Raw genomic sequence first — 12,825 nt, 5'->3', positions numbered from 1 at the left:
ATATCATTGTCATTGTATACCTTGGCTTGCTATTCATTTACTTTACAAAACATCTTAAACTTTATCTACTATGTAGCAGGTACTACGTTAAGCTCCAAAGTATGCTCCCTGCCCCAAGAAAATGAATCTAAATAAGGGAGCCCAGTACAGGGGGACCCAAGTAACAAAGACTTAATTTTTGGGTCACACTTCATTTATTTCATGAACTCTATCTGTTCATGCAAAGTTTATATGTTTATGATAACAATGAACAATGTATAGATTATGTCATATTGGTTTACACTAATCTTTACCTTAACTACTTTAAATAAAAATATCCTATTCAGAGTCAAAGACAAAGAGCATGATTGTCATTTGTTTATAGCACATTATGGGAGGAGGAGGGTTCATTTGTCCATGAGAGGCTATTGCTAGCTTTAAATTACGGCCATCTCTGATCATTCTAATTGTAGGTGGTTTCCTAGGCAGCAGGCATTCTACATGAATATAAAATTCCCTACGCACAACTGAAGTTTCATAACACATTGGAAAAATTAGGGTCATTCTGACACTAGATAGAAATATAATTCTTTGAAACTAGCTTAGAGAACCCATAGTTCAACTGTATTAACAAATGACTGAAGGGTTTTAATCATACTCAAAGAGGCAAGTGGACCATGCCCAGTGCATGCCATTGACTCTGGTATCAATTAGTATCATGCCCTACAACAAACCCCCCTGGGTAACTAGTCACTATACAAGTCATATTCTATGAGCAGTTTCCTTTTAACTTTCATAATTTTCTTTTTAAAAGTATACCAATACTCTTCCATTTTGTCTTCAGCAAGGAAAAACTCCATGTTTCACTTCTTATCCAGTTCTAGAATCTTGATCCCCACTTTAAAAAACAGAGTCCAGTGAATTTTACTCTTTTCAGGAAAAGCCTGCAGAATTAGTGTCAACTCTCCCTCAACCTTATAAGAAAACTTATGTGACTCCATGTGAGTGCTTTCAGCAAGAATCTAAGCTCAAGTTCCCCAGATTAAACCCTGAGTTTGTTTTCTTTCTCACTGTGTGACCCAAGTAAAGTCAATTAACCTCTCCATTTCCCACCTGGCTTTAATGATGCATTTATGCAGGTAGCTGGATATTCCCAGATGGAAGAGGATGCATGCATACATACAAATGCTTCTGGAACATTATATAATCCTATATCACAGACTTGGTCTGCACTGGCTTGCCTCATTCTGAAGCAGCATTTTCCGGGAGACTCCCCTGCCCCACACATTTTACCACTGTGAGGTAAGATATTTGCTCCACATAAAGCATCAACAGAGGACCTAATATGTAGTAAGAAAAGGCTACTAAATTCTATCTATGTTTCCCCAATGAGATTTTTGAGCCATTCACTTCAAAAGCAAATAAATTAACCCACTGTCCTACAGATCTATTTTTTACTTTCACAATTCTTGACAAGACTTCTAAGTGGTCAAATGAATAATATGTCAGTTTCACTCTGCAGAGGATCAGGGAGGTACATCTATGTGTAGAAACAGGCACTAGAAAAAAGTGGCATTTCACACACAAAAACAGTTTCACGGCTAGCCAAGACTCTAGCCCGGGCAGCAGTTACTTACAATTTTCAATTGCTCTATGGCTGACACTGATGTCCTGAAATGGTTTGGGTCAACCATCTTTATGTAGACCCCTTTACATATTTATTGTACATAGTATGCAAATTCTAAATATAAACTATCAAGAATAATACATATATAAAAAATAAAACATCTTTATGGTAATACTTTGAGGGTTTTTAAATATATTTATTTTTACCTTAATCTGGCTCTTTTATAAGTACTGGCTTTGGTGAAAGGGAAAAAGAGGAAAATATTTTAACTTTTCTCTGTACCCTCTTGACTGGCTCTTTGAGAGGTGCGTGTGTATCATTTGTGTGTGGATGAGAGGCTTGGAGCCCATGATAAGGACCAAGGAGAACACAGGCAAAGAGAGTGGGCGTTCAAAGGAGATGAAGTAAGAAACATCCGCAAGGCAAAGAGGAATCTTGTGGCAGAACAGATGGTTGCATGAAGGGCGACAGTGAACATGGGGCCACCCTGGCTTTGGCAGATGCCAGCTTTGCATTGTGTTCTACACACTTTCCACCCTGGAGCTTATGAATCCACACAGAAGCCAGCTTCATTGTAGATTTAACACTGTAACACGAAGCAAAACTGAATGCATGGTGGCAGGCTCCCCTCTCGCTATTGGGACATGTCCTACAAATACTGTCAATAACACAAAACAACATGTGATGCCTCTGCCATTGTGCTTCAAAAGCAGTGAAATGCCTGATAACCAAATCTACAATAAGCAAAGAGGGGACTATCACACACTTAGGCAAAAACGGCCCATGTTAAAATTGGAAGCAAGCTTAGGTCTATTCTAAAACTTGAATTTCTTACATAGATGTGACAGTAAGTTTGACAACAACAGAAGTAAGAAGACTCCTGACCAACAATTAATCTGTAACAAATATTAAGTTTAGGAATGATTATACATTTAGACTATATTTCTTAATAAATTTCCACACATAAATTGTCCCTAATCTATAAACCAATTTTAAACAAAATCCATCATGCCAGGCACTTTACATCTTACTCTATTTATTGCACCATTTCTCATCAGAAACCTTTTAGCTTTAATGCTATTCCATGGCAGAGTATCTCATTAGAGTGGCAAAGATAAAGTTCTTTTTGAGATAAAGTAATTATAGTGATTGCAGGGGGGAAAATCACCCAGAGTCCTTGGCTGAAGTAATCTCCTGCCTTCTGATTCATTTTAAGACTAATAAACTGAGTACAAACAAAAAGATGTTCATGGTGGATAACTCTGGTTACCTAGAGTTTGTGCTGGAGGGATTAGCAATTTGTAACCTTAATCAGAACTAGAGACCTAGAGGATTTTACTCACAGGTAAACATTCCAAGACCAGACGCTGTATGTGCTCTCAGCTGACTTGTATGCCAATTCTATCTTCTAATTATTATTAAAGTCAATCAAGTATTTCACTGTATAAATAGCCTTACTATATTTTAAGTCAATTTTCTGTTTCAAAGAATAGTCAGTTACTTCCTATCCCAGGAGCTTTGCTTTCTTGAGGAGGCACAAGTTGCTAGAAATATGGGCTATGGCCAAGGCAATGATAGTAGCAAGGGACATCCTCAGCCATGACCAGACAGAGCACTGTTAGGATTTAGTGGGAAGCCTTCAGGGGAAGGAGGAGGCTTGGTCTTAGAATCATGCCCAGGGACAGACTCATCATCTCCTTGGAGTGAAATTAACCTTACCAGTCCAGTCAAAATCATTAAAAATTCATACAGTTTCTTGTATGATAAGGTTTTGTTTATATAAATTGGTGCTAGGGAAATCTTTCAGGGACAATGACATGGGTTATTTTTTTTTCCCCATTTATTTATTTTATTGGATTTTAGGTTTTGGGGTACATGTGAAGAACATGCAAGATTGTTGCATAGGTACACACGTGGCAATGTGATTTGCTGCCTTCCTCCCCATCACTTACATCTGGCATCTCTCCCCTTGCTATCTCTCCCCAGCTCCCCACCCCTGACCGTCCCTCCCCTATTTCCCCCCAACTGACCCCAGTGTGTAGTGCTCCCCTCCCTGTGTCCATGTTTAAATGGTGTTGGGAAAACTGGCTAGCCATGTGCAGAAAGCAGAAACTGGACCCCTTCCTGACACCTTACACTAAAATTAACTCCAGATGGATTAAAGACTTAAACATAAGACCTAACACCATAAAAACCCTAGAAGAAAATCTAGGCAAAACCATTCAGGACATTGGTGTAGGCAAGGACTTCTTGACCAAAATATCAAAAGCATTGACAACAAAAGCCAAAATAGACAAATGGGACCTAATCAAACTCCACAGCTTCTGCACAGCAAAAGAAACAGTCATTAGAGTGAATCGGCAACCAACAGAATGGGAAAAAATTTTTGCAGTTAACCCATCTGACAAAGGGCTGATATCCAGAATTTAAAAAGAACTAAAACAGATTTACAAGAAAAAAACTAACAAGCCCATTCAAAAGTGGGCAAAGGATATGAACAGATACTTTACAAAAGAAGACAAACATGAGGCCAACAAACATATGAAAAAATGGTCATCATCACTGGTCATCAGAGAAATGCAAATCAAAACAACATTGAGATACCATCTCACGCCAGTTAGAATGGCGATCATTAAAAAATCTGGAGATAACAGATGCTGGAGAGGATGTGGAGGAATAGGAACACTTTTACACTGTTGGTGGGAGTGTAAATTAGTTCAACCATTGTGGAAGACAGTGTGGTGATTCCTCAAGGACCTAGAAATAGAAATTCCATTTGACCCAGCAATCCCATTACTGGGTATATATCCAAAGGATTACTTTAAATTATTAATCTCATTGGTCAGAAACCCAATCAGAAACATATATGCACATATAAAGCAACCTCTCTTCTTTGTTCAACTCTGTCTCATTTCTGCATGGGCCTCAGTGGATGATTTCTGAAGAAGGAGATGAAAACTCAATGCTTGCTAATTAGTCGTCGTTCACTGTTTTCCAGGAAGCATCCACATTTCTAAAAATTTATGTTCTAGTCCAAACTGTGATCAAGGTCACCATGGAACAAAGTGGATATTCTGATACAGAGATGAAGCAAACATGGAGTCCAGGTTGATTCTCAGCCTACCTATGAGGTCAGGTGAAAGCTTCAGACATCAGTTCCCCATGCGTAACATCAGGACCAAATTAACTATCCATCTTCCTTTACAATTTATTAGAATATCATATTAAATGTGAAACATGATTAAACTGGAGCATCATATTTGAGAGGCAAGTCATTATTACATGTAAATTTTAAATAGTGTTCAGGAAATATTAGAATTATGAATAAATCCCCCATAAAAATATCTAGGAGATTACCATTTAGACTCATGACGTGAATGGAACTTACTGCAGACTGACTTCTCCAGATAAGAAAAATTACAATTATCTTTTCAAAAATAACCCAGGCAGCTAAACAGGTTCCAGTTTTCCTCCTTAGGTATAAAAATCTTCTTGTGAAGTTCACGTAAACCACATGCTGCTCCTCTATAACTAGTCAGCCACACAAGATCTTACATTGTATTTTTGTTCCCAATCAGAGACAAGTATGTAAGTTATTGATCCTTATAAAGTTCTAGAAAATGAAACCTCAGAATTGCCTATTATTCACACAGAAATCTTCCCACATGGCAAAGTTTAGCACCTGCTCCATTACTGCAAAGCCTGAATTCACAGGCTAATCAGCAGTGTGACTGGTCAGCTGATCCACAGAAATATTATTTGTGTTACTGGATCTGTACTTTTGTTATTGAAAAACTGAAACATCTGATCTTCTCTTTTGCTGTGGACCAGCTATGCTACATCTAGTTGCTATACTAAAATATGGATTGAATAAATTATCTTTAAATTATTTTTTATTTAATTGTCCCTAAATCCATAAGCATATTTTTTCAAGAGTACATTTCAGTGATATTTTCAGTACAAGGGAAGTAGTTAGAAAATAGAACACTGATTACTAGATTAGGTATCTAGGATCTATAGTAAGCACTATATCCCAGTAAAGGCCAGGGCTTCAGAAAAATACAGAGTAGATTTTTCACTCCTGGTTTCAGCATTTATGAACTGTAGGCTCATTACTTAACCTCATGGAGTCTCTTTGTTAAAAACACCTGATAATAGCATCTACTTTGCAGGACTACTATGAGAATTGGATAAAAATACAAATAGAAGCATATAAAGATAAGGAATAAAATCAATACATTACAGTGAAGCCATTATAATTGCTATGATTAATTTCATTATATAATATGGATTTATGGAATCAACATTCTTGTAACAAGGCTTACAGGCTCTTTGAACATAGACAAGTAAGGGCACTTTTGTAGAATGTAGAGCAGGAAGTGAATGATGCCTGCAATATCGGAGTTGACATTTTGGCCCCTCAGGTTAGGAAATGATGAGAGGAGAGGCCAAGAGCTCTAGAAAAACTTAAGAGAGGGATCAATGATATGCAAAGCAGAAAACAGCGTTGGGGAAGCAACAGCGTGAATTTAAATATCAAAGGTGGAGCATCTCTGGGGACTGAGAGGATTCCAGGTGGTCACTTGACTGGACTTTGAAGATGGAGGTGGAACTGAGACTAAAATACAGAGGGATTGGCTCATCCCTCCCAGCATGCTGGGCCAGGGGAGCAGGGTGGCATGCCATCATCACAAAGCCTCAGCCTGAGCCGGAAATCGTCACAGCCTCTTGATACAGAGCAGGAGAGGTAGGGGTGCTTTTACTTCTCTGAAATCAGTTAGCCAAAGCGAAGATTAATTTCATATATGAGCATATATATATATATATATATATATATATACATATATACATAAAAATGATAATATGAATAGGATAATTATGAAGCATTTAACATTTCTAAATATTAATGTTCTGGCTACTGTTCTAAGTACTCTTTGTAAATCAGCTAATCTTCACAATAGGAAATAGACACTATTATACCATTGAATGGACATTACCAGTTGGCATAGGTAAGAACAAAGGAACCCAGGATTCGAATGGGGCAGGCTGGCTCTGGAACCATCTCGTAGGCTCAAACGTCAATGCCTCTCAGCCATGCCTCGCGGTTCCTGAGGATTACCACATGTCAGGCTCTGCTAAGCATCTGCTATTAACGTACCATTTAATCCTCAAAACACTCCATTTTGGTTTGTTATGTTTAGGCAGATGCTACAGGTTGGTTTTCTTTGTGTTTTTCTATTTTTTCCCATACTAAGCATATTTTTAAATGAAAAATCCCATGTAAAATTCCAGATTAACGTTTTCCCTTGATTAAAAAAAAAAAAACTATCCAGCCATACTGAGTTTCCACATTAGCACTTGCCAGTAACTGGCATATGTGACTTCTGACATGAATTCTGCCCCCCCCTTCCACTACCAACTTCACTGCCCCTTAATGCCCACACCTAACCTAACTTCTAATCACCTGTCTGATCACTGTAGACATATGGGTATGTGACGCCTATCATAATTATATCTGTGCATTAAAAAAAAAAAGAAAGAAAGCTAAAAAGCTGTAGGACTTAAATGTTCAGATTAGACAGTCCAGGTTCAAACTCCGAATCCACATTCATAAGCTCCTCTTTTCTTAGGCAAATGTCTTAATCTCTTTAAGCCTCATTATTCTCACATTCAAAATAGGGTTAATAATAATGCTTAACTGAGAGTGTTCTTATGAAATAATTAAATCAGATAATGCCTGAGAAGAATTTAGCTTGGAATTCGATATTAATTTGTATTGCTGTTTTTACTAAGAATACCAGGAAGTTGGTATATAAAAGTCATATATGCCATCTAAAGCAATCAGGACCTCAGCACAGATTGGGGTAGATGAGGTTGTGTCTTGTGCTGAAAAAGGCAGAGGAGAGGAGCAGGTCGGGGAGACGGTGGGCCAGCATTGTTGCTGGCGGGAGTGCTGCCCAGGAACTGTCCCAGAAAGAACCCAGCGGCCATCATTCCCTGTGTGGCATTGACTTTGTAAATGAATTTCTCTATATAGCTGAAACATACACATAGTGAAACACTGAGTCACAGGTTTTTGTAATTCCACCATTTTCTCAGGCCTGAGACAATAGATCCACAATTTCTCCTCTAATAGGTGCATCTTTTGAGTTCCTTCACAAGGTCCTGTAACACCCATTCTACAGGGCTGCCACCTTGACCCTGGCCCACAGCTCCTCATCTGTGAAGCAGATGAAATACACCTTCACTAGCCTCTTTGTCTTCAACCTGTCCCTAACTTCAAGCCTCATGGTAAACTCTTCCAGTATGAACTGTCCTCAACAGTGTTTGACATCACCTTGGTTTATGCAATTTTGCTGTGGCTTCCACCAGCCTCCAGAATAGAATCTGAATGTGCCAGTCATCACTAGGGTTCCCGGCTGGCACCTGGGGTATTTATCCACACTTGCACCCTGACTGCCCCCAGCACTGTGTCTTTGACACCTCCCTGTCTGTGCTCCCTCGTCTGCGTGGACTGGACATGCTCGGCGTGACTGCCCTCTATTGCATCCACATCACATCCAGCCAAAACCCATGCAGCCAACGCACCGGAACCTGACACTGTCTATCAGGGGTCAGCAAACCTTTTCTCTAAAGAACCAGTGAATACGTATTCCAGTCTTTGCAGGCCAACCAGTCTGTTTCCCACCTACTCCACTCTGCCCTTAAAGCAGGAAAGGAGCCGTAGCCAACAGGTACAGAAATGGGTGGGGCTGGGTCTCCATTAAACTTTATGGACACAAGGATCTAAATTTCATGAGTCACACAATATTATTTACCTTTTGATATTTCCCAACCATTTAAAAATGTAAAAACCATTTTTGGCTCATGGGCTATACAGAAAAAAGCAGTGGCCACAGCAGACCTTAGTTGACTGACTCTTGCTTTCCATGCATACTGTTTGCTGATCCACACTCTTTTTTAACTTTTTAAAATTGAGGTGTAACTTACACTTGGCAACTTTAAGCACACGACTCTTAAACAAACAGCCCGGTGAATAATGACTTGTGTATATAACCACGCTACTGTCAAACAGATGAAGATATAAAACGTTTCCAGCAGCCTCAGGCTCCTCAAGGATCCCTTCTAATCACAACCCAACAGAAGCCCAGTCTCTTTTTTTACTTCTCTGTTGCCAAAGCAGTCTCCATGCTTCCTTTCATAGGCCTGGGTAAAGCAATGGGGAAATGACCCCGTGCAATCCAAACTTTCACAGAGCAGAAAGAAATCCAGAAGACAAAGGTGCATAAATGAAACTTCGGATATCATTAGCTATTACAGCCACAGAGAAGAATGTCTTTTCTTTTCAACGACGGGTGATATATGATTAGAAAAACTGAAAGGCAATATGCTAGTCCACATTCATTTTCCCAGCAGTCTCGTGCTGACACTGCATTTCCTTACCTGGGTCAAGGTGAGCGTTGCCTGTCTGCAGGTGCTGCACTGTACCCTGAGTTTTCCCGGCTGCACTCTTTGACAGGGGCCTTTGCAATAAACATAAAAGCTGTTGTAGACTGGTCTACCTGCTGGGGAAGAAAAAGCAGAGGAAGTGGCTAATAATGCTGAATCCAAATTGAGATAAGAAATTATTTTAAAGCTTGTGAGAGGCAAATTTTAAAACTCAGTCCTCAGGAACATTTTGAAACATTACTGGAATAAATATTCCAATGAGAATAAAACAATTTAATTTAGAAAGTCTAACTTTATGCTCCAAGAATGAAATCTTTTCTTTCTTTTGCCAACAGGCCTGTGACTTACTCAGCAAAGTAAGCAGCCTGCTGCCAAGAGAACCGGCCAAGTGTATTTACAACACAGTAAAATCAAAGGCACTCTCTGCCGTGGAAGTTTTAAAAGATGACAGGAATTCTTCCAGGATGCTCCTGAATTCTATTTCATGCTTTTGGACACAGTTTTGAAGACTATAGATTTTCCATCTCAAAATCTTATCTGTAGAAGAAAACCAGCCCATTTCTAATGATATGAATGATATGATCACAGTTTGCTGGGTTTCTAGGGAAAACTTTCCAACTCACAGTCACACATAAAATAAGAAAAGAGGCCAGCCCTGAGGAGCTTTCACAAACCAAGCAGCTATGCACAGAAATGGGGGGTTTGCATTTCATTTATGATCTCTCTCACTAGGCAAACACCATTCAAACAATACATTTTCAAGAGACCATATAGGAATAGTTAGTAAACTCGGGAAATTTAATCATCTTATACTTCCACATCTGTTATGAATTAACTTTATTAAGAAGCACTTATCAGTAATACAACCTCCTTCCTGAATTTCCAAGTTTTGAAAATTATTAAATACTTCCTTCCTTTAATTCTTACCTGGGTAGGATAATATAACAGATTATGACATAAAAGTTTCTTTGAAATTTTATTAAGATCATCAGAGGCATCTAGAAATAATAGTTAAGTATATTTTTAACATTTGGAATGAAAATTTTCAGCCTCACAAATGCATATGCTCTATTCAAAACAACTAGAACAAAAATAAGGAAAAAAATGAGAGATTCTGCAGTCCTTTGCAGCTCCATTTGTTTCACTAATTTACAAAAAGAACTTCCACAGACATATTGGATTATCATTTGTTTAGCCACCTTTGCTAATATTGTAGGTGACAATACTTTGCAAAATTTGAAGTACAACAAAGATGTAAAGTTTTATAGTTTTATAATTTCTTTGCAAAATATTTTATAATTATTACTCTATAAAGATTAATATTTAGTTTCCAGTGGGAAATGGAAGATAAAATGTAAATACATGTTTGCATTCATGTGAAAGTACTATTTTCTAACACGTCCATGTAACTTTAATGCTTTAATATAGAGGATGTTCAAGTACATAATGTCACATTGCTATTAGCAAACATAATAAGCACATAAAATATTTCATGTGTAATATAAGTACAGCACAGAATCATATATTAATGTTATAGAAATATCTGTAACATAACTGAAATATTTGTAATACATAACTAAATGATAATAGAAATATTTGTAGCAAATATTTGCAACATGCAGATTATCAAAAGATCACAAGAACTGTGATAATTTTAATGCGCACTAAGAAGAGCTTGGTGAAGGAGGTAGGAAGCTTTACTGTTAAAACCTTTATCAGCAATATGAACAAATCCAATTTCACAATTTTTATAACCTACTGTAAAGGTCAAACAATAAAAAAAAAAAGGAGGAAGAAAAGGAACAGGAAAAGCAAAAGCTTTCCAAGGGGAGACAAGGTTGCGGAGACAGTAGCAGTATTGAAAGAGGATATTAGCAAGAATTTTACAATATTAAAAGAAGCATCTCAGAAATTGCAGGAAACTAAATGACTCTGCTCTCTCCCTTAGGGCAATAGCGATGTTTGCAATATTGTCTCAGCTAATGATATACCAAGGCAGAATCTGAAGACTAAGGAACCCTTCCACTTCAGAATGCTACAAGGACTTCGCTAAAGTCCTTCAGAAGTTATTCAGAAAATACTGCATGCCAATGTCTGTGCCCTAGAAGCATACAAGATGACATGCAATCTATTACACAATTGCTTTCCAGAGCCAGCAAGTTGGGGATTAATAGCCAGTCTAAGGAAGATCAAGGTCAGGCCAGTCCCGGCTGCAGCACTTTTCAAGCTGTTGGCTCCACTTGGTCAAGCAGCTGGGGCATCAGGTAAATCTTGAGAGCCCCTCTTCAGAATGGCGTCCCTATTTATTTGGCTACATAACACAATTAAAAGTTGGCAAGGTTTTCTGTGTCATGCTGTGACCTGGACAGCCATGAAAACAAATAACACCCCGACGATCATCTGGGCAATGTTCCCATCGGCCTGGATGAAGGGCCTGAGGTGGAAACTCTTCAATATGGAGTCATAACTCTTAGAGGAATGGCAAGGCAATTCCAAAATGACCTGAAACATCTTTCTTGAGGTATGTAGCTGTCCGTAGTCAAGAGCGGGAATCTCCCCCTTCACTTCTTGGGTCTTAAAATCCTTATTCTCTCTTAGTCAACTCTTCTGAATGGCAGCTTCTTGATTATCTCGATAACTGAAGTAGCTCTGTTTGTGTTCATATGAGCTCCCTCTGTTTGTATGGCAAGTTTTGAAACATAGAGAACTTTTTCACAAATTGTACAAATCACATCCTTCATTGTAATTCATCACTTGCAGACATTTAGCTATGTCTGGGTGCCCCGCGTGCGTGTGTGTTAGTGTATGTGTGTGACAGCGTTGTGTCTTTGTGTGTGTAGCTGTATACACATTTACTACGTATATAAACTATGTGCTTGAAGGATCTGTGATGAAGTTTCAGACATCGTGCTACTTCAGCGCTAAATTCTTCAACATCCTGAAACTATGGATGTTTTTCATATAAAACCATTTAGCTTTTTAAGGGATTTGGTTATTTCCGTAGTTCTATTTGTAGCCTAATCAGGTATACTTTAAGTATACTTTACAGACAATGACAGTGGTTTGCACTAATAAAAGATGACAATCCAAAATATTGCGGATTCTCTGGTCAAACCAACTAGATGGTGCTAAGTGAAGCCACTTTAAACAAGTCCCCTGACCATAGCCCTTCACGGTGCTGTATGACTCGGTAAAAAAGGAAGGGTAAGGCACAGCACATCCCAACCTTCTGCTGACCGCAGAAGCCTTCCTGGAATGCTGCATCTTGTGAAATTGTACTTCTCAGAAAAAAAAAAAAAATTGGAAAAAATTATCAGAGGAAGGATTCAATCCACTTGTAGGGCTTGATTTCTAGAAAGTAAAACTGCTCAAGTTTATAAACCCAGATTTACCAAAATCTCCTGGAGACTTGCCTAGGGCCAAGTTCCCTCCAACCCAAAGCATCAACAAACTTACATCATTATTTTATCATGTGCCAGAAGATTAAGTCTACTCATGTAACAACTATACAAATAAAGTATGCTAATTTCATTCAGTAGTTCCTTTTTTTTTTTCCCTGCAGAGAAGTTAAAAAAAGAAGTGCAGTGAGTTCAGGGCCCTTTTAAAGTGTGAGCCACTGTGGCCATTCAGAGGGTCCACTGGCTTCTACCACTCCTTGGCCCTAGAAGACAATCTTCCTCTTTAGTTTTCTCTCCCGCTTTGCCTAACAGAACCCTCAGTAAAACATTTTCTTTTCTTTTCTTGGTCAAAAAATTTGCTGAAATAATTAA

At 38.4% G+C, this 12,825-nt stretch overlaps 1 protein-coding gene across 2 annotated transcripts in view; it reads right to left on the bottom strand.

The window, feature by feature from the left end:
• PRKN (parkin RBR E3 ubiquitin protein ligase) overlaps positions 1-12,825 on the bottom strand; it is a 1,415,352-nt gene that overhangs the window by 852,008 nt on the left and 550,519 nt on the right. Inside the window, exon 4 of one of the 2 annotated variants that reach the window (XM_017537276.2) lies at positions 9,050-9,171. In XM_017537276.2, the coding sequence (XP_017392765.1) occupies positions 9,050-9,171 (122 nt within the window). The remainder of the gene's footprint in view (positions 1-9,049; positions 9,172-12,825) is intronic. The other variant, XM_037741740.1, reaches the window with a different exon arrangement.

This window comes from Cebus imitator, unplaced genomic scaffold (assembly GCF_001604975.1).
Source record: "Cebus imitator isolate Cc_AM_T3 unplaced genomic scaffold, Cebus_imitator-1.0 Scaffold6, whole genome shotgun sequence".
In the NCBI taxonomy this organism is placed as follows: Eukaryota; Metazoa; Chordata; class Mammalia; order Primates; family Cebidae; genus Cebus; species Cebus imitator.
Note: the sequence above shows the minus strand (reverse complement) of the source record. Positions and strands in the feature narration are given on the sequence as shown.